The sequence below is a fragment of the Protopterus annectens genome, chromosome 5.part0 (genome assembly GCF_019279795.1).
Source record: "Protopterus annectens isolate FY-2018-M chromosome 5.part0, PAN1.0, whole genome shotgun sequence".
Classification (NCBI taxonomy): domain Eukaryota; kingdom Metazoa; phylum Chordata; order Ceratodontiformes; family Protopteridae; genus Protopterus; species Protopterus annectens.
Window position 1 is genome coordinate 1,167,766,301 of NC_056735.1, and position 22,834 is coordinate 1,167,789,134.

The 22,834-nt window shown below is 45.3% G+C and overlaps 1 protein-coding gene across 2 annotated transcripts in view; it reads right to left on the minus strand.

The window, feature by feature from the left end:
• Positions 1-22,834, minus strand: part of CWF19L1 (CWF19 like cell cycle control factor 1) — a 633,757-nt gene that overhangs the window by 512,019 nt on the left and 98,904 nt on the right. For both annotated transcript variants that reach the window (XM_044071015.1, XM_044071016.1), the window contains exon 6: positions 16,635-16,753. In XM_044071015.1, the coding sequence (XP_043926950.1) occupies positions 16,635-16,753 (119 nt within the window). The remainder of the gene's footprint in view (positions 1-16,634; positions 16,754-22,834) is intronic.

The window sequence follows — 22,834 nt, forward strand, 5'->3', positions numbered from 1 at the left end:
CTTTAGTGACAGAAGTAGAAGGCCTAATAACCTTTTGTAAGGATGGAACCACAGAAACTTGAGAAGCCCCCTCGGCCTGACCTAACTCCCGAGAGGCCAACTCCTGTAATAGTCAAGGTTCCCCCTGTACCTCGGCTGGATCCACAGATTCAACCATAGATTCCATAGAACCGGCGTCCGCAACTGACGACTCATCCTGTTTAGACTTTAACGATTTATCTTTTCGCTTTTTTGCGGTAGCGGGCGTCGGAGGATCAGACGGCATGTTGTAGTTACACCGCTTACCGAAAACAAGCCTAGCACAGTCTAATCTGCGTTTTATGGTGCGCTTATTAAATCTAGCGCCAAAGCGACACCTGACTACGTCGTGCTCAGGCCCCAAGCAAGGAATACAGAGAGAGTGATAGTCCCTATGAGGTATCTGTTTCCCACAAGAAATACAATTATTAACTTTTTCTGACATCCGGATTAACTGAGGCAAGAAAAGACAAAAATATTCCCCAACGGGGTACTTAGCCCAACTTGGTCTTCGGTCTGAAACTCGAAAAGTGAAAATTTCAGAACGCCGAACGGCACTTGCAAACGCTGCTTCTGCTTCGGACCACGCGGCAAGAAAGACTGAGGATATGGCGTCGGTCATGCGCTTAAGTACTACTGCGTACTGACGTCAGCTCTGAGCGACCATGACCGGCGCCAGCCTAACACTTTGGTATTCGGGCCGACCGAGGACAGCGGACTACCCACAGGTTATGACTGCAGCAATGTGAGACGAAGAACATCTGTTTTGGCACTTACTTTCCTAACTTGCTTAGAGGGAAACAGCTCTTGTACTCACTTTCCTCACTTATCTAAAGGAAATTTTTTTTTATTCAGGCATATCCAAGGGTCAGCTCCCAGTGTTCTCGCCTGTATCTGATGTATCTGGGCATCTTGGGGCAATGTAGAAATTGACTCATGTACACAGACAACCCTCTCCTCCTACCACCCAACACCACAACCTGTGAGAGATGCACTTATCTAGCCAAACTGGAGGTAAAGCTCTCTCCAATCAAGAGTGAACTTGACAGTCAAGAGGAGAAGGTAAACACTTGCACCACACCACATTCATCACATAGTCTCACTAAATGTACACCACCAAAATCCACACACACAAACACAAAAACATTCCCGGAGGCTCTCAATAATAATCTGCTCAAGCAACAGAGACCTCCAAAGCAGAAATGCAAGCAACCTCCACCCCCTAACACAACCCAAATGACACATAGCCCATAGACTCAGTGTGCCACTCAACCACAGCCAATAAGGTAAAACAACGTATCCAACACGCTAGTCATAGGTGACTCTATAGTCAGGCACACTGATGTCCCACTCACCAGGCTAAACAAGGAGAAGCTTACTGTCAGCTGCCTGTCGGGTGCCAGGATCCGCCACATAACCCACACACTCAGGTCACTCCACAACAAGTACAAATATGACTCTGTCCTTGTCCATGTTGGTGTGAACGACCTGAGACATACCTCCCTGGACTACATGGAGACATATGGAGGAGCTCTCCGATCTTGTAGCCCAGGCAGGTATGACCCTAGCCCTGAATAGCATTCTGCCATCACCCAGAATGATGCTGCAGTAAAAGGACAAAATGACTGACTTCAACAATTGGCTAAGCTTCTGGTGCCATTCGGGATCCTGTATCAGTCTGCCTGGGATGACATGGTCGACGGACCACGATGCTTTGCCAGTGATGGCCTGCACCTGTCACCCCTGGGATTCCAGATACTGGCAAAGGTTCTTGCCGCCCCTATAGTGCCTTTTTTAGGCAAGGTTCAAATGACAAATTCACCACCGTAACAGGAACAGGCAAGCAAAAACTGAGGGCGATGCTACTCAATGCTAGAAGTCTAAATCTCAAAATGCACTCACTCGAGGCACTCCTTAAAATGGAGAAAGTACAGTTTTGTACCTACCATAAATGTAGATGTCAGGTATGCATCTGCAGTCCTAACATATGGGTTGTCCTGCCTCAGGCAGCCCTTCGGTTGGCTGGATTCCAAAGTCTGGGTCTGACCTCGGCTGATGTCGCACTTCACCCGTCACAGCTCCTGGGGTATAAAGGCATCAGCCAATGCCATTTTCCTCAGTGTTTCTTGCCCCAGATGCCAGGTGCCCTCTAGGAAGGCTAAATTTGGATAAAGTAGCAAATTCCAAACAGTAGCAATCAAAAGGAAAATATATATACAAATATATATATAAATATATACATACAAACAAATACACCATAATAGATTCCCCCAGCTAGCTAAGAGAGGGGTAAGTACCCTAGGAATACCACAGAGGGGAAGGAGGGTGGGTAATCCTGACTGCAGATGCATACCTATCGGACATCTACATTTATGGTAGGTACAAAACTGTACTATGTCCTTCAAGGATGCATCTGCAGTCCTAACATATGGGTAGAATACCATAGCCAAACTGGGGGAGGAGGCACTAAGATAATGATGGTGTAGTTAAGATCCCTTGTAAAACTGCAGTTGCAAAACCTGCTCGGGATCTGGAGTATAAAGGAAGATTGTAATGCTTGGCAAATGTATGCACGGAGCTCCAAGTAGCAGCTTCTAAAATGTCTTTGGTAGCCTCTCCTCGTAGGAAAGCTGTAGTGGTGGCTGTAGCCCTTGTGGAGTGAGGCCTGATATTTTCAGGAGTTGTCGTTCCATGAAAAGAGTAACAGAATCGAATGCAATTTCCTATCCATTTTGAAATTGTCTGTTTGGAAATTGCTTTTCCTTGCACTCCTGTTGCATATGATACCAGAAGCTGGTCAGTTTTTCTGTTGGTCTTAGTTCTGTCCAGATAGTAGCGCAGTTGTCTGTGCACATCCAAGGTGTGTAGTAGTTTTCCTCCCCTGTTCTGTGGGTTAGGGAAGAACGTAGGTAAATGAATAGCTTGGTTCAAGGATACTCTGGATACCACCTTTGGCATGAAAGTAGGATTGGTTCTCAGAGACACTCTATCCTGGTGAAAAATAAGGAAAGGCAGCACTGCCATTAAGGCCTGTAACTCGGATACCCTTCTTGCTGAAGTGATTGCTAGAAGGAAGGCAGTTTTCCAAGATAAGAACTGTAAGTCTGCTGATGCTGCTGGTTCAAAAGGGGGGAGTGTTAATTTTTCCAGCACAAAATTGAGATCCCATGCAGGTAGAGGTGGTTTCCTTGGAGGTTTTACATTCCTGATCCCTCTTAGAAATTGTCTGAGGAGAGGTTGAGAGAAAATAGGAGGATCCATGTTGTACTCTGCTGAAATTGCTGAAGCATGAATTTTAATGGAAGAATAGGACAGGCCATTGTGGAATAGTTCTGCTAAGTATTCTAGAATGTGTGCTAGGTTTGCCAGTGTAACATCTGTTCCCTTTGATGCACTCCAAATGAGGAATCTCTTTCATTTGGCTGAGTATGTTTTCCTTGTGGAGGGTCTGCAAGCCTCCAGGATAATGTCCTTGACCCTCTGAGATAACACAGGTTGGTTTTCCTTTATGCAATTTTCCAGGCAGTTAGCTGCAGTGTTTTCAAGTTTGGATGCAGGGTCTTGTAGTTGTTCTGTGTTGGAAGTAAAGGCCATAGAGGTAGAGGCCATGAGTTCGCCCGAGACATGCTTCTCAGTAGTGGGTACCAATGCTGTCTTGGCCAGTCTGGAGCTATCAGAATTACCTTTGGCTGTTCCTCCCTGATCTTCAGTAGGACTTTGTGCATCAATGGGAGAGGCGGAAAGGCATAAACTATCATGGCCTTCCAGCTGAAAGAGAGGGAGTCCACCCTTCAGGCTTGCGGGTGGTATTCTCTTGAGCAGAATCTCTTCAGTTGGTGGTTGAGAGGGGAGGCGAACAGGTCTATCTCTGGCATTCCCCATGTCTTTGTTATGGTTCTGAAGATGTCTGGATGCAGCATCCATTCGTGAGCATCCGTGGTAGTTCTGCTTAATCTGTCTGCTAGTGAATTTTCTTTTCCTGGTACGAATCTCGCCTGCAGTTGAATGTTGAGATCCAGGCCTAGATTCCACAGAACCATTGCCATCCGGCATAGAGGGTAGGAATGCGTGCCTCCCTGCTTGTTGATGTACCACATGACTGTGGTATTGTCCGTCCTTATCAGCAGGTGTCCTTGCTGGAGGAATGGTTTGAATGCCTCGATTGCATGCTTCACTGCCAGCATCTCCTTTAGATTTATGTGTAGTTTCAGCTGGTCCTGGGACCATAGGCCTTGGATACACTTGCCTTCCATGTGTGCTCCCCAGCCTAGGTCTGAGGCGTCCGTGGTGATGGTCTGCCTTGGTTGTGGTTTGTGAAAAGGCAACCCTCTGTTGGTCTGACAGGCCTGAGCCCACCACAGGAATTTTTGTTTCAAGCATGGAATGATTGGTATTATGGTTTCTAGACTGTGTCTGTGTTGAGACCATATATTCCTTAGGTACCATTGTAATTTTCTCATATGCAGCCTGGCATGTGGGATCAAGATTATGCAGGATGCCATGTAACCCAGGGCCTGCAGGACTTTCCTTGCAGTAAGCTGAGTTTGTCTTGCCAATGCCATGAAGTAGAGTGGAAGTTGCTTTTGTTTCTCTTCTGTGAGAAAAGCCATCTGGGTTATTGTGTCCAGTTCTGCACCCAAAAATGTTATCCTTTGGGATGGCACTAGTCTCGACTTCTGTATGTTGACTGTGTATCCCAAGGCTTGTAGCAGTTGTATGACATAGGCCAAATCCTTTATTATTTTTGTCTTGTTGTCCACTTGTATTAGGCAGTCGTCCAGGTATGGATAGATTTGAATTCCCTGAAGTCTGCAATGTGCAATTACGGATGCCAGGCATTTCGTGAATACTCTGGGCGCAGTAGATAAGCCAAAGGGCAATGCTGAGAATTGATAATACTCTGATCCTGCAAGAAATCTGAGGTGTCATCTGCAATCTGGTCGTATGGGGACGTGCAGGTATGCCTCCTTGAGATCTAGAGTCACCAGCCAAGACTTCTTGCCCAACATGGGAAGAAGTTGCTGTAGGGTCAGCATCTTGAATTTTGGTACTATGAGATATGTGTTCAGTGCAGACAAGTCGAGAATAGGCCTCCATTGAGTTTCTTTTCTTGGTACAAGGAATAGTCTGGAGTAAAATCCTTGGCCTTGTTCCATAGATGGTACCTTTTCTATTTTTCTCATCCTTAGTAAGTTGGTGATTTGTTTTAGAGCCTTTGACTCCTGGCTTGATGGAAGGTTTGGCATTCCTCTCTTTTTGGTAAAGTGTGGAAGTGAAACCTGTAGCCTTTGTCTATTGTTTGCAAAGTCCATTTGTCTCCTGTAATGCAATGCCAGTTTTTTGAAAATAAAGCTAACTTTCCGCCCAAGGGTGCTTCCAATTGTTCCCTGGTAGGCGGAATCAGAGCCAAGTCATTGTGTCTGTCCTGTGGAAGTGGTTGCAGTCGTAGCTGTGGCGGCACTCCTCTGGTTGTCAGTTTGCCACTGACGGCCCCTGTAGGCACCCCTTGTTTGGCCTCTGCCTCTTGAAGCCTATTTCTGCCTCTCTGTGCTCTGGAGGCGTCTGGAAAGGACCAATTCTTTGAGGGCCAATTTCTGCTGAACCTCGGAGGTTGGACCTGCAGAAAATCCTTGACTGTTTGCAAAGATCTTGCTTTTTCTTCCACCTTCTTTAGAACCTCCTGTGCAGAGGGGCCAAATAAACTTTGTTTCGCCATAGGGGCATCTAGGAGTTTAGACTTGACATGGTCTGGCAAGGGTTGTTCTTTTAGCCAGGCATGCCTTCGAATCACTGTTCCAGTCCTAGCTGATCTAAATGAAGCCTCCAGTGCATCATAGCCACATTTTAAGAAATGATTACTGACCTGCTGTGAGTTGTGTACCAAATCCTGAAGGGACTTACAGTCTAAAGGTTCAGGAGAGGAAAGTTTTTTATTCAGCTGATCTAACAAAAATTCTTGGTACTGTATCATGTGAAATTGACAGTTTAAAGCTCTGGCAGAAAGAGTAGCAGATGTATAAACCTTTTTACCCAATCTCTCGAATGCTCTTGATTCTCTTTCAGAGGGTAGGGGGGTTTTGGCAGAGGCAGCTGCAACACCCTTAGGGCCCTGAGAAATGGTTTCAGGGTCTGCAGGGGGGCCTTATACAAGTGGAAGTGAGAATCCGGGACCCTGTAATATCTGTCAGGTTTGGCAGGGGCCGGGGGAAGAGAGTCAGGGGCAGAACTGGCATCATTGTATGCATCAACAACTGATGGAACAGGAGGAATGGCTAAAGGCCTATGCTGTGGTAAGTGTAAAAAAGTCCTTAGCCTTTTCCTAGATTCAGAAAAATCCTGACCCTGCCCATTGGAAGTGTTCCCTCATTGAGTGTAGGGTTTCCCCAAATGAAATTCTTCTGGGGGGGAGGCAGAAGGAATGGAGTCTTCTGCATCCGAATCCTCATAAGGTGAGTAAGGTCCTTCCTGATGGTCTGATAGCTCTGATCCATCCGAGGAATAGTCAGAGGAGAGAGGTTCAGGAGGTTCAGTCCTAGGCCTTTTTTCAGGAGGAGGATGAGAGGCCCTGTCTGGGTGAGGTTGGGATCCCCTGATCAGAGAAATAAGGTCCTCAGCCAGGCTGAGAATCTGGGAACTAGAGGATGGTCTGTGAGAGGGAGCTTTAGTAGGTAAGGCCTTGGAAAGTTTAGCTGCTTTAGCCCTGGAGAAGGCCTTAATAGACATAGAAGCAGGGGGCCTAGCTGCCCCACGTGCAGGAGTAGAGATGTCCAACGGAATGGTGTCGGACAATTCCTGTGTGCCTGCTTCTTCGGTAAGAATTTCTGTAGCTGACTCAGCCGGAGCCTGTGAGGCCTCGGTTGTCGGAGGCATGCTTGCGGTCGTAGGAGGAACCGAGGACTCTGTTTCAGCCGAAACAGAGACACTCGCGGTAGGCCTGAAACCACGGGCCGCGAGTGTCGGTCCTTTTCCTTGCGTTTTTTAGCTAAATGTGTAGTCGGAGTCTCCGACGGCATTATGTATGCAAAAGCGGGACCAAAAAACTCTTCAGCAAACTCCGACCGACGTCTAAGTGTCCGTCGGTTGAAGGAAGCACAGGCTAGACAAGCTGATGCGTTGTGGTCTGGGCCTAAACAAGGAAGGCAGTAAGAGTGGAAATCCTTATGAGGTATTGGTTTCCCACAAGTTAAACAATTATTTACTTTGTCTGACATCGGCTGAGGCAAGAAAGAGTCCCCAACGGGGTACTTAGCTTTTTTAGAAGTCTTCGGTAGCTGAAATCTCTGGATCTGACCGACCGGCACTTGCGAACAGCTTCTGCTTTGGGCACCGCGCGGCAAGAAAGACTGAGGAAAATGGCGTCGGCTGATGCCTTTATACCCCAGGAGCTGTGACGTCGGGTGAAGTGCGACATCAGCCGAGGCCAGACCCAGACTTTGGAATCCGGCCGACCGAAGGGCTGCCTGAGGCAGGACAACCCATATGTTAGGACTGCAGATGCATCCTTGAAGGACATCATAGATATCTGTGCAGTGACTGAGACCTGGTTCAAGGCTCCAGAGAGCACCCCTGCGCTACCAGACTATAACTCATACCACACTTTTCGGCCATGTAACCTGGGTGGAGGTGTGTCCATATTCATTAAGGATATCCACACCTCCAGGCTAGTTGCACAGCATAATGCAGCAGAGGTTATCCAAGTGCAACCAACTCTGGGCAAAACTGCAATCCAAACTGTAGCTTGCTACAGATCACCCACCATGCCCAGGATTCCCACTCCTCTTTTCTTGATGTACTGGAAAATATTAGGGTTCAACCAAACACCCTAATGGGCGATTTCAACTACACCATTAACTGGGAAAACTACTCGTGTACCATCTCCTTTGCTCAACGCCTTCTGGAATTCATAAACTCCAATGCACTGGATCAGCTTATCCACACCCCCATCAGGGGCAACAATATCCTAGATCTAGTCATTACCAACATGAGTGACCGGTGTTCCACATCTGAAGTAAACGACTCATTAGTCCGATCAAACCATAAGCTAATTACGCTAGATATCCACATCCTGTCCCCATTAAGGAAACCATGGTAAAAAATTTCTCCAAAGCCAACTTCATCCTTCTTAAGATAGAAGTGGTGAACTTCATGACACCCATGCAGATAGACAATACAGTTAAGACTACTGAATCTTACGCAATTGCACTTTATAAGCACTTACATGAGTGCAAGGATCGTGCTATCCCAAACAGAAAGTACAGTTTTGTACCTACCATAAATGTAGATGTTCGAAGATCCACATTGCTGCAGTCCTTACACTTGGGTAGTCCGCTGTCCTCGGTCGGCCCGAATATCAAAGTATAAGGCTGACGTCGGTCAAGGCGCATTTGACTGACATCACGACGTCAGGGTACAAATGCGCATGACCGACGTCATATCCTCAGTCTTTTCTTGCCCCAGATGTCAGAAGACCCTCAAAATAAAGGTCAAAACCAAAAGACAGCAAACAACCAACCAACCACCCTTGCACTAACTATATGTACAATATATACAATATACACAACATGTACAACCCAACCCACACAACCACCTCTAACTACAGAGGGAAGGAGGAGGACTGCAGCAATGTGGATCTTGAACATCTACATTTATGGTAGGTACAAAACTGTACTATGTTCTTCATCTCACATTGCTGCAGTCCTTACACTTGGGTAGAATCCCAAAGCAGAGGTAAGGGAGGATGGCTAACTACAAGGAAGCAGGAGCTGCCAAAATGCCCTGCAAAACAGCAGTGGCAAAACCAGCCCTGGATTTAGAGTAAAGTGGCAGGTGATAATGCCTAGAGAAAGTATGCACTGAACTCCAAGTAGCTGCCTCCAAAATATCCTTGGTTGCCACTCCCCTCAAAAAGCTGTTGAAGTGGCAGTAGCCCTAGTGGAATGAGGCCTAATCCCAGCTGGAACCTCCTTGCCATGATGGGAATAACAGAAAGCAATGCAAAACCCAATCCACTTAGAAATAGTTTGTTTTGACACAGGCTTGCCCTGAGAACTCAAAGCAAAAGAAACAAACAACTGCTGAGACTGCCTGAACCCTTTAGTTCTGTCCAAATAATAACGCAACTGCCTGTGTACATCTAAAGTGTGCAAAATCTGTTCCCTTTATTTTGGGGATTTGCATAAAAGTAGGCAAATGAATAGTTTGGTTTAAAGCCACACTAGAAACCACCTTAGGCATAAAGGAAGGATTAGTACGTAATGATACCCTATCCTTATGGAAAATTAAGAAAGGCTCAACCGCCATAAGGGCCTGCAATTCAGAAACCCTTCTTGCAGAGGTAATGGCCAACAAAAAAGCAGTCTTCCATGACAAATATTTCAACTCAGAAGTAGCTGCAGGCTCAAAAGGTTGTAGAGTGAGTTTCTCCAACACAAAATTGAGATCCCAAGCAGGAGTAGGAGCTCTAATGGGGGTCTTATATTCTTTGCCCCTCTAAGAAATTGCTTGCACAAAGGATGAGAAAACAATGGTGGGTCGCAATCATAGTGAGCTGAAATTGCTGCAGCATGAACTTTAATAGAAGAGAAAGACAAACCTTTGTCCAGTAACTCAGTAAGATATTGAAGAGCCACACACAAATTAGGCTCAGAAACATCAAAATCTTTGCTGCACTCCAAAATAAAAATCTCTTCCATTTGTCTACACTTTCCTTGTACTAGGCCTTCTAGCTTCCAAAATAACATTCAAAACTTGCTGAGGAAGTGGAGGCCCACTACGGTTCAAAATAGAATATGCCAGGCTGTTAGGTGCAGAGAGTGAAGCTTGACATTGAGCAAATGGCTGTCCTCCTGTGACAACAGGTGTGGAATCAAGGCAAAGGCCATGGAGGCTTCCAGACTTCTCAGTAATGGGTACCAGTGCTGTCGAGGCCAATCCGGAGCTATTAAAATCATCCTTGGCTTGTCCTGTCTGACCTTTAGAAGTACCTTTGGGAGGAGAGGCAGAGGTGGAAAGGCATACACATGAAGATTGCTCCAATTGAAAGAAAGAGCATGCAGTGCTCAAGCTGTGGGATGAAGCCTTTCCGTGCAAAAGTTTGGCAGCTGATGGTTTATTGGAGAAGCGAACAGATCTATATCTGGAGTTCCCCATGACACTGTCAATTTTTGAAATACATGAGGATCCAATTTCCACTGGGATCCATAATTAGTCTGCTCAACACATCTGCTAAGGAGTTCTGTGCTCCTGGCAGAAACCTTGCCTGAAGATTGAGCTGTAAACTGAGAGCAGTCTCCCACAAAATCATTGCTTGCCTGCATAGAGGATAAGAATGCCCCCTTGCTTGTTGATGTACCACATGACAGTTGTGTTGTCTGTTAGAATCAACACCTGCCCTGGAAGAAGTAATTCCTTGAAAGCTATTAATGCAAACTGGACTGCTAACATCTCCTTCATGTTGATATGTAGATGTTGTAGTCTGGCAGGCCACTTGTCTTGTATCCACTTTCCATTTAGATGAGCTCCCCAAGCTATGTCTGAGGCATCTGTCGTTAAAATCTGACTCTGGCCGGGTCACAGAGAGTCCCTTGTTTAGGTGACATTCCTGAGCCCACCACAAAAATTCCTTTTGAATGCAAGGTATTATTTGAATGACAGTGTCCAGATCCTGGCAGTGCTGTGTCCATACATTTTTGAGATACCATTGTAGCTTCCTCATATGCAGTTTGGCATTGGGAAGCACCAGAATACAAGATGCCATGAACCCTAAGGCTTGAAGGACTGTCCTTGCAGTCAGCCCGGACTGATGAGATAGTTGATGGAAGTAAAGGGATAGACTCTTTTGTTTGTCCGGGGTTAAAAAGGCCATCTGGGACACTGTATTCAGTCTCACACCCAGAAAGCACATGTCTTGAGAGGGTACTAGACTGGACTTTATTTCGTTCACAGAATACCCCAGGCATCTTAGCACTGCTATCACATATTCCAAATGATGAAGAAGCTCTTCCTTCCTTGAGCCAGAATCAGGCAGTCGCCCAAATAAGGATAGATCTGTATTCCTTTAGCCTGAAGAAAGCTATCACTGGAGCCAGAACTTTCGTGAACACTCTGGGCGCAGTAGATAAGCCAAAGGGCAATGCAGAGAACTGATAGTGAGAAGTCCCAGCTCGAAAACGCAGATACTTCCTGCAACTTAGTCTGATAGGAACATGAAGGTAAGCCTCCTTGAGATCCAAAGTTACCATCCAATGATCTTTGCCCAGCAGAGGTAAAAGCTGCTGCAACGTCAACATTTTGAACTTGGGAATGTCCAGATAAGTGTTGAGGATAGATAAATCCAGAATTTGTCTCCACGTGTTTCCCTTCTTTGGTACTAGGAACAGGCGAGAATAAAATCCTAGGCCCACTTCTGGCATAGGGACCGGCTGTATGGCCCCTATTTGGAGCAACAGAGAAACCTGCTTGTGAGCCTCTATTCTTTGTTAAGGAGGAACGTCTGGCATGCCTTTGAAAGGAGGCAAGGTATGGAAATAAAACCTGTAGCCGTGGTGTATGATAACCAATACCCATCTGTCTTGGGTAATTAAACTCCAATTTTCTTTGAAAAGTGCCAACCTTCCTCCCAAAGGTGCTGCCAGACAAGAAGGCTCTGGCAGCTGAAAAGGTAGGTCATTGGGTCTGTTTACGAAAGGACTGACCCCTGCCCTCACCCGAAGACTGTGCAGGAGAACTCCCTGTTCTAGGCCTGAAAGAGCCCTGAGCTCTGCCCCTACCACGCCTAGATCTACCCCTAGACTGGGAATCATAAGAAGGATACCCCTTAGTAGGCCAATTTCTACTAAACTTTGGAGGCTGGACCTGCAAAAAATCTTTAACAGTCTGCATAGACTTAGCCTTGTCTTCCATATTCTTTAAAACTGCCTCAACAGGAGGACCAAACAACACGTCAGATTGTAAAGGAGCATCTAAAATCCTTGTTTTAACATGTTCAGACAAATTTTGATCCCTTAGCCAGGCGTGCCTAAGAACTGACCCAGTGGCAGCCACCCTAGACGAGGCCTGTACAGCATCAAAACCACATTGCAAAGAATGCTTACCCACCTGTTCAGAAACATGTACTAAATCTTGCAACTCTTTACAATCAATACCTACTGCCAGAGCATCAACCTTAGACTTCAATTGTGAAAGGAGATAGTTTTGGTATTTCAACATGTGAAACTGGCAATTCAAAGCCCTCATAGCAAGAGTGGAAGAAGTATAGACTTTCTTTCCCCATCTATCCAAGGCCCTAGCCTCTTTGTCTGCAGGAACCGGATTCTTAACAACAGAAGCCTTAACACCTTTAGGCCCCCTAACAGTTTCTGGGTCTGCCCTAGGACTCTTAAAAAGATACTTATGAGCTTGAGGCACCCTGTAATACCTATCCGGTTTAACAGGAGCAGGAGGCAAAGAATCAGGATTAAGAGAAGCCTCTGTAAAAACATCTTCCACTACATCCAAAACAGGAGGTATAGCCAAAGGCCTATGCTGGGGTAAAAACAAAAATTCCCTAAGCCTTTCTCTGGAATCAGAGAAGTCCTGACCTTCCCACTTAAAATGCTCCCTCATGGAATGAAGAGTTACTGAAAAAGAAAAATCCTCAGGAGGAGAAGCAGAAGGAGTGGAATCATCCACATCAGAATCAGAATAAGGAGAGTACTCCTGCAAGTCTTCAGTCAAGACTCTGAAACATCTGAAGCCTGCTCAAAACCCCCAGCTCAGGCTCCATCCTAGGTCTCTTATCAGGAGGGGCATAGAACCCTAATCAAAGTAATCAAATCTTCTGCCATTTTAAGCATATGCTTCTTGGGCACAGTTCCTGAAGAGCTAGGGGTAACACCAACTGAAGCCAAACCTGGCCTGCCCCTGGGAGAAGCCTTTGAAACAGAAAGAGGGCCTAGCCACCCTAGGAAGGGAGGGGAGTAGTAACCTGAGAAGCCCCTCAGCCTGACTTGCCTCCTGAGAGACCACATCTTGCAATAATAAAGTCTCACCCTGGGAACACAAAGAACCTCCGTGGAGACCGACACCTCTAAAGAACCCAGATGGTTCTTCTAGCCTAGGCTTAACTGCTTTGTCCTTGCGCTTCAAGAAGCGGGCGACAGAGCATCCGACGGCATTTTATAATTGCACCGCTTCCCAAAGACTAACCTTGCACAATCCAACCTTCTCTTTATAGTGCGTTTATTAAATCTAGCACAAGAGCGACAGCCAACAACGTCGTGCTCAGGCCCTAAGCAAGGAATACACAAAGTATGATAATCTCTATGCGGTATCTGTTTCCTACAAGAAATGCAATTATTGACTTTTTCTGACATCCGGTAAATCACTGAGGCAAGAAAAACTAAAATATTCGGGTACTTAGCCAACTTTGAACTCTGTCTGAAACTTCAAATCGAAAAATCTCAGAACGCCAACCGGCACTTGCAATGCTGCTTCTGCATCGGACCATGCGGCAAAAAAGACTGAGGATATGACGTCGGTCATGCGCATTTGTACCCTGACGTCGTGATGTCAGTCAAATGCGCCTTGACCGACGTCAGCCTTATACTTTGATATTCGGGCCGACCGAGGACAGCGGACTACCCAAGTGTAAGGACTGCAGCAATGTGAGATGAAGAACATCAAAGACGCTATCCTCCAAAAAAACAAAGCCAATCTGGTGGTCCCCTGCCATAAACAAACTGTACAACAGAAGAAAGAAACTGTTGCAAAAGAGAGTAAAATCCCATGAGTGGAGGAGCTCCCTGGTCAGCCTCAGTAAGAAGCCAAGACCCTGATAAAATCCTCCAAAGCTAGTTACGAAAACAAATTGCCACTGTTTCTAAAGACAACCACAAAGCATTCTATAGCTATGTCAAGAATCTCAATGGCAACACTCAGATCTGCTCTGAGTTACAGCACAATGTCACTAAATATACAGACCCAACTGATACTGCCAACATCCTGGCAGATAGGTTCAGTGCAAACTTTACCACCCTCTCACCCCTCAGTGCAAACTTTACCACCCTCTCACCCCCTAAAGAGCCCATCTCTATACCGGAAGAATGCAAAGTTCCTGTAATTACGGCTGCACAGGTAAAAAACACACTCTCCAAAGCCAAGAACACAGCATCCATGGGACCAGACAACATCCCCGGCTGCATTCTACACTAACTAGAGAACGAACCAGCACCCCACCTAAGTACCATGTTCAATCATAGCCTCACCTCAGGCTTTGTGCCTGCTGTATGGGGTACAGCAACGGTTACCCCACTCCACAAAGGGGAGCCACCTCGGACCCTGGGAAGTACCACCCCATTAGACTGAAGAGCCTGGTCTGCAAGGCCATGGAACGTATCATCATGGAACTTCCAAACTCTGGACCCCACCCAGTTCGGGTTTGTAAAAGTCAGATCATGTCTCCTAAACCTAAGACTTCTTTGAAGCAGTCACCAAAACTGTAGACGAGGGTAAGATGGCTCCACACAGCCTATCAACACCATCCCCCACTCTGAAATTATAAATAAACTCACTAAACTATATATAAATCCCTATGTCACAAGAAGGGTTGCCAACTGGCTCACTGACAGAACCCACACTGTGAAAGCAGCAGACTCCAAATCCGACTTCAGACCAGTGACAAGTGGAGTACCACAGGGTTCAGTCCTGGGTCCTCTCCTGTTTGGTATCTACTTCTCTGAAGTACAGGCTAACACAGAAGGTCTTTGGCTAATGAAGTTCGCAGATGACTGCAAACTAGGAGCCATAATCGAAACTCCTAACGATGCGGACATCTTACAAAAGGGCCTCACTCAGACAGATGCCTGGTGTCAAAGCTATGGCCTCAAGTTCAATGCCAAAAAGTGCATTGTCATCCCCTTTGGTAAACACTTTGTACCCATGAACTACAACATAGGCGGTAGTATACTTAACACCGAAAGTGTGATAAGAGACCTTGGGACACAGGTGGACAGTAGTCTCTCCTTTGATAATCACATCACCACAGTAGTCAGGAAATCCATCTACGTGGCACACCTCATCACAAAAGGTTTCTCATCCAGAAAAAAAAAAGAGGTCATTGTTCCCCTCTACTCATCACTCATTACACCCATTATAGAGTACAACGCTCCTTTTGGTATGTACCTCAAGACATCTACAACAACTGGAAAGGCCGCAGAAATACCTCACAAAGAGGATTACCTGCCTCAAACAGATGCCCTATGCAGACAGTTTCAAAAAAATCCAGCTTTACTCCATCGAATATCACCTACTCAGAGGTGATCTCTGCCTAACATACAAAGCTATGTCAAACCCAGAGCTGTTGGACATGCTCCACTTAAAGAAATCCCAATCCCTCCGAGCTACATGCTCTAGGGACCTAAACCTTGTCACCACAATAAACAGAACATGCCGGAGGGATAGATTCCTGTCCCAGAGACTTCCCATACTCTGGAATAAACTACCTATCTATATCAAACAAAGCTCCTCATTAGCACTCAAGAAAAATCTTGATAATTGGATGGGAAATAGGAGGTTCACCCCGGGGATCACCTCTGTGGCTCTGCTCGACAGTGGCACAGGAAGGTAATTTTCTTGGGTAGCAAAAGCTAGGGTGCCTTTTTGGCTGGGCTTGTATGGGCCCCAGGGCCGATAGCCTAGTACCTACCTATGAACCTTAAGGGCTTCATATTCCAGCCCTTTCTGTTGCTTTGCAGTGACTTCCATCCTCTAATAGGTCATCAGAAATGCAGGAGATTAAGCTGACTCTCTCCTCCATGGAAACAGGAAACCAGCATCAAGAACATTCCCACTCTCCCCAGCCAGTTCCTCTAGCAAATTTCTAAGTCAGTAGCTAATCTCTATTGGTCTCATTCATATATATGGAGCTATACCTGTAAGCCATGGAGCTGGTGGAATTATTTTATGGACATTTTTAAAATTATATAAAAAGGGTGGGTAAGACAGCAAAATCATTCCTCTGTTTGCACATGGTTACCACCTTTTGTTGTGGCCAAGACCAAAGGCTGCACCCCTAGCACCTCCCATAACCCCACCCATCTCCTCCCTTCTCCCTAACCACTTTCCACCCATTTCATAACATCACTGTCACTTCAGGTGAGGAGGACCGCCCTCTTTTTCCACTTGAGATGCTTTTTTCTGTTGATTTACTATGCTTTTTTTGTAGAAAAAAAAAAACTTAGTAAATCTGCCAATTTAACAAACTCCAATAGTTTATTTATGTTTTGAAACAGAATACTGGAGTTTGTATACTGTTTTCTAGCTACAGGTCAAATTTGTTTGATTTCCAGATAGTCTGGGGGGGGGGGGTCGGCTAGGTGGCAATGCTATATTTGCGAAACGCATGCAAAAACAAAAGTTCTTGAAATAAATACAGAAAATATTTAAAAACTCATTCCAAGCTGTATCCCTCCTGGTACATTCTACATACTGTACTAGTGAAATGCAGTTATTTCTAAAGCTCAACAGATTCTTCTATGGATGAAATTCTAAAGTACAATTTGACAGCAATATTTCAAGAAAACAGGCGTGCTATGTATGAATACAAAAATCAGTAATAAATATATATAAAATGTACAAACCTATATGGCAGCCTTTCATAATGTGCTCCTTCAAAACCTGAAAAGTGATATCGTGGCTTTAGGTTCATAGCCAGATCTGCTATTGCAGTTGATCCACAAGTCTTCGTGTCCACCTCTACCTGAGGAGGAAAAAAAAGTCAGCAACTATTAATAATTTGTACTGCTGGCATTTTAGAGAGTCAGAAATGGCAACAGCGGCAGTCAGGTGAACACAACAGTACAGTTTTGTACCTACCATAATGTAGATGTTAGAGTGTATTCACTGCTGCAGTCATTACACTCACGTTATCCTGCCGTCAGGCTGTCCCGCAGTCGGCCAGAGTTCCAAAGTCTTGGTCCGGCGTCGATTGCGGTCGCTTCTTCCCTGATGTCAATGCGCCAGGGGTATAGAAGATGCAGCCGATGCCATTTTCTTCAGTTTTTCTTGCCCCAGATGTCAGGTACCCCAAATAGGTAGGCAATACATATTGCCAATAAAAAATACATAAAATATAATACCTTCAGTTACAAGCAAATACACCACACACAGGTTTTATAGGGTAGAAAGGTATAGATAAGTCCCAGCTTACAAAGTGGGGATGGAGGGAGGGTAACCTGGACTGCAGCAGTGAATACAATCTACATTTATGGTAGGTACAAAACTGTACTATGTTCATCGTGTTTCACTGCTGCAGTCATCACACTTGGGTTGAATCCCAAAGCTGAGGTTGTGTGGCTCGGTCTATAAAGGATTCGGGGTGGCTATGAGGCCCTGCAGCACTGCAGTGGCAAAGCCAGCTCTAGATTTGGCAAGTGGTAATGCTTGGTAAAGGTGCGCACTGAACTCCAAGTTTCAGCTTCTAAAATATCCTTGGTAGGTACTCCTCTAAGGAAGGCAGTTGAAGTGGCTGTTGCCCTGGTGGAATGTGGCCTAATGTTGCTAGGTACATTTTTCCATGCTGTGTGTAGCGGAAACGGATACAGTGTCCTATCCACTTTGAAATGGTCTGCTTTGAAATAGCCTTTCCCTGTGATCCTGCAGCATATGCTACAAACAATTGCTCAGTTTTCCTGAAAGCTTTAGTTTTGTCCAAGTAGAAGCGTAACTGCCTGTGTATGTCCAATGAGTGCAGAAGTCTCTCCCCTTTATTCTGGGAATTTGGATAAAATGTTGGCAAGTGAATAGTTTGGTTAAGAGCCACACTGGATACTACCTTTGGCATAAATGTAGGGTTTGCTCTTAAGGAAACACTGTCCTGATGAAAAATGATGAAAGGTTCCACTGCCATTAGTGCCTGTAACTCTGAGACTCTTCGTGCTGAGGTTATTGCCAGAAGCAGAGCAGTTTTCCATTCTGCTGAATTGGCTGGCTCAAAAGGAGGTAGAGTTAGTTTTTCCATGACAAAGTTGAGGTCTCAAGTTGTTGCTGGTGCTCTCCGGGGCGGTCTTAAGTTTTTAGCCCCTCTGAGGTGCTGTTTTAATAATGGATGAGAGAATATAGGAGGATCCATGTTGTAATGAGCCGAGATGGCAGAGGCGTGCATCTTAATGGATGAAAAGGATATGCCTTTGTCCAGCATCTCAGTTAAGTATTGTAATATCTGAGGAATATTTGGAACAAGAGGGTCAAAGCTTTGAGCCTGGTCCCAGGCGCAAAATCTTACACTTTTCTGAATAGGATTTCCTGGTGCCGGGCCTCCTGGCCTCCCAGGAGCAGAATCTCTTCCACTTTTCTGAATAGGATTTCCGGGTGCTGGGCCTCCTGGCCTCCAAAATGACATCCATGACCGCTTTAGAAAGAGATGTTGGCTGCTTGGCCAAGTAATCTGCCATGCAGCCAAGTTTAAGGTTTTGAGCTGGCTGTGCAGGATCCGATTGTTTTGAGTCAGAAAATGAGGAAGTTGAGGTAAAATCCATGCTGGGCCTTGAGCCAAGTTCTTTAAGATTGGGTACCAGTGCTGGCGTGGCCAGTCTGGGGCAATCAGGATAATTTTTGGCCTTTGTCTGGCTTTTAGGAGTACCTTTAAAAGGAGAGGCAGTGGTGGGAAGGTATAAACTTTTAGGGTTTTCCAGCTGAACAAGAGAGCATCCACTTTCCATGCTTGTGTGTGGTAAGTCCTTGTGCAGAATTTCTGTAGTTGGCAGTTCAGAGGGGAGGCAAAAAGATCTATGTCTGGGGGCACCCCCATTTTTGTGTTATCATGCTGAATACTTGTGGTTTTAATTTCCACTCATGAGGATCCATGATGTTTCTGCTAAAGTCGTCTGCCAGAGTATTTTTCTTTCCTGGCAGGAATTGTGCTTGCAGATGAACTTGACAGGTCAGTGCTGTGTTCCACAAAGACATGGCTTGTCTGCTGAGGGGATAAGAATGAGTGCCCCCTTGCTTGTTTATGTACCACATAACCGTGGTGGTGTCCGTCTTTAATAATAGTTGTCCTGGATGCAGAAGGTCCTTGAAAGCTGTTAGGGCATTTTGTACAGCTAACATCTCTTTTTGATTGATGTGAAGATGCATTTGGTCTGCGGCCCACTTGCCCTGAATACATTTTCCTGCCATGTGTGCTCCCCAGGCGTAATCCAAATCATCTGTTTAGTGTCTGCCTGGCTGTGGATAAAGTGAAAGGCTGTCCCTTGTTGTGGTGACATGCCTGTGCCCACCATCGAAACTCCCGTTGTAGGCAGGGAATAAGTGGTATTACTGTCTCCAAACTGTGACGGTGTTGAGTCCAAACACTTTTTAGGTACCATTGTAATTTCCTCATATGCAGTCTGGCATATGGTATTAGTAGTATGCAGGATGCCATGAACCCAAAGGCCTGCAGAATTTTTCTTGCAGGGTGTTGGGGTTTTGTTGCCATCAATTGAAAGTACCGAGTCAGTTGTCTTTGCTTGTCTGGCATGAGATAAGTCATCTGGACCGTTGTATTTAAGCTGGCACCTAGGAATATTATCTCTTGTGAGGGCACTAGTTTTGACTTCTTTAAATTTACTGTGTACCCTAGGCAAATTAGCAATCTTTTTACAAACGCCAGACGCTTTAGAAGAATGTCCTTGCTCTCTGCTTGAATAAGACAGTCGTCCAAGTAGGGATATATTTGAATTCCTTTTTGTCTGCAAAATGCAATTACTGGTGCCAGGCATTTTGTAAAGACCCTGGGCACAGCAGATAAGCCAAAGGGCAGTGCAGAGAATTGGTAATGCATTGTGCCAGCTATGAATCTGAGGTATCTCTTGCAATTTTGTCTGACTGGGACATGCAGGTTTGCCTATTTGAGGTCCAAAGTAACCAGCCCCAAGCCTTCTTGCCCAGCATGGGAAGAAGCTACTGTACCGTCAACATTTTGAATTTCGGAACACCCAGGCAAGTATTTAGAGTAGATAGGTCCAGTATGGGTCTCCAGGCTTTGTCCTTTCTGGGGACCAAGAAAAGTCTTGAGTAAAATCCTTGTCCTTGTTCCTGATGTGGCACTTTTTGAATAGCTCTCATGTCCATGAGGGCTGTAATTTGTTTTTGTGCCTCTGCCCATTGATTTTGTGGCAGGTCTGGCATTCCTTTTGGCCTTGGTAGTGTGTGAAAGTGGAACCTGTAAACCTTGAGACACAATATTCAGAACCCATTTGTCTTGGGTGATGCCACTTTTGTGAAAAAAAGTGCTAGTTTTCCCCCCTAAGGGAGCTGCCAAAAGGTAAGTGCTTGGCATTTGAAGGGGGAAGTCATTGAGACCGTTTCCTATAAGGTTGTGACCTATCTTCTTTTGGGGTTGAAGCACCCCACTGTCATGGTCTGCAAGAGCCTTGGGGCCAAGATCTGCCTCTTGGGCATCTGTATCTGCCTCTTTGTGGTCTGTCCGACACTGGAAAGGACCAATTTTTAGAAGGCCAATTTCTGCTAAATCGAGGTGGCTGTACCTGTAAGAAATCCTTCACTGTTTGCATAGATTTTGCCTTATCCTCCATTTTCTTTAATACCTCTTCTGCCTTAACACCAAATAAAATATCATGCTGTGAAGGAGCATCCAATAATTTTGCCTTAACATGATCAAGTAAACTTTGTTCTTTTAACCAAGCATGCCTTCGAATCACAGATCCTGTAACTGCAGCTCTACAAGAAGCCTCTAATGAATCAAAACCACATTGCAGAGTATGTTTTCCCACTTGTTCAGCTGCATGCAATAAATCCTGCATTTCCATATAGTCAGGAGCTTCTGAGCTTGTAAGCATTTTCTGTTTTAACAGAGACATTAAATATTGTTGGTATTTAAGCATGTGGAACTGGCAATTTAAAGCCCTTACTGCTAAAGTTGCAGAAGTGTAAACTTTCTTCCCCCATCTATCTAATGCTCTAGAATGCCTGTCAGAGAGAACTGGATTTTTAGCAGTGGAAACCTTTACCCCTTTGGGACCCTGGGACATAGCTTCTGGGTCAGCAGCAGTGTTTTTATAAAGAAATTTGTGAGAGTCAGGGACTCTATAGTGCCTATCTGGCTTCACTGGTGCTGGGGGCAAAGAATCAGGGGTTAAACTGGATTCAGAGAAAGTACAGTTTTGTACCTACCATAAATGTAGATGTCCGATAGGCATGCATCTGCAGTCCTTACAAATGGGTTGTCCTGTCGTCAGGCAGCCCTTCGGTCGGCCGGATTCCAAAGTCTGGGTCTGGCCTCGGCTGGTGTCGCACTTCACCCGACGTCATAGCTGCAGTTCTTCGGGTATAAAGGCATCAGCCGACGCCATTTTCCTCAGTGTTTCTTGCCCCAGATGCCAGGTGCCCTCTAGGAAGGCTAAATTTGGATAAATGCAAATGGTTCCAAATAGTAGAGAGCAAACAAAAAAAATAAGCATGTATGTACATATATACAAACAAATACACCATAATAGATTCCCCCAGCTAGCTACAAGATGGGCAAATACCCTAGGAGTACCACAGAGGGAAGGAGGGTGGGTAATCCTGACTGCAGATGCATGCCTATCGGACATCTACATTTATGGTAGGTACAAAACTGTACTATGTCCTTCAAGGATGCATCTGCAGTCCTTACAAATGGGTAGAATACCATAGCCAAACTGGGGGAGGAGGAGAAATAAGATTATGGTGTAGTTAAGATCCCTTGCAAAACAGCAGTGGCAAAACCTGCTCGGGATCTGGAGTATAAAGGTAAATTATAATGCTTGGCAAATGTATGCACGGAGCTCCAAGTAGCAGCCTCTAAAATGTCTTTGGTAGCCACTCCTCGTAAAAAGCTGTGGTAGTGGCTGTAGCCCTTGTAGAGTGAGGCCTGATGTTTTCTGGAGTTTTCTTCCCATGGTAGGAGTAACAAAATCTAATACAATTTCCTATCCACTTAGAGATTGTCTGTTTTGAAATTGCTTTTCCTTCCATTCCTGTTGCATATGCCACCAGTAGCTGGTCAGTTTTTCTGTTGCTCTTGGTCCTGTCCAGGTAGTAACGTAATTGTCTATGTACATCCAAGGTATGCAACAGTCTTTCTCCCCTGTTCTGTGGGTTGGGGAAGAATGTAGGTAGGTGGATAGCTTGATTTAAAGATACCCTCGAGACCACCTTTGGCATAAAAGTAGGATTAGTTCTCATGGACACTATCTTGATGGAAGATCAGGAAGGGCTGTACTGCCATTAATGCCTGTAGCTCAGATACCCTTCTTGCTGAAGTGATTGCAAGCAGGAAAGCAGTTTTCCATAAGTATTGTAATTCTGCTGTTGCTGCTGGTTCGAAAGGAGGTAGTGTCAATTTTTCTAGCACAAAGTTCAAGTCCCATACTGGCAATGGTGGCTTCCTAGGTGGTTTTACATTTTTAATTCCTCTCAGAAACTGCCTGAGCAGAGGATGTGAGAAGACTGGAGGATCCAAGTTGTATTCTGCTGAAATGGCTGATGCATGAATCTTAATGGAAGAATAGGACAGGCCGTTGTAGAAGAGCTCTGCCAAGTATTCCAGGATGTTAGCTATGTTTACCAGTGACACATTCTCCTTTTGCTGTACTCCAAATGAGATATCTTTTCCATTTTGCTGAATATTTATTTCTTGTTGAGGGTCTGCGAGCCTCCAAGATAATGTCTTTAACCCTTTGAGATAAATCTGGGTTATTTGGTCTTATGCAATGTTCCAGGCAGCCAGCTGCAGTGTTTTCAGGTTTGGATGCAGGGTTTTGAAGTTGTTCTGTGTTAACAGCAAGGGGAACTAGGGGCAGAGGCCATATTT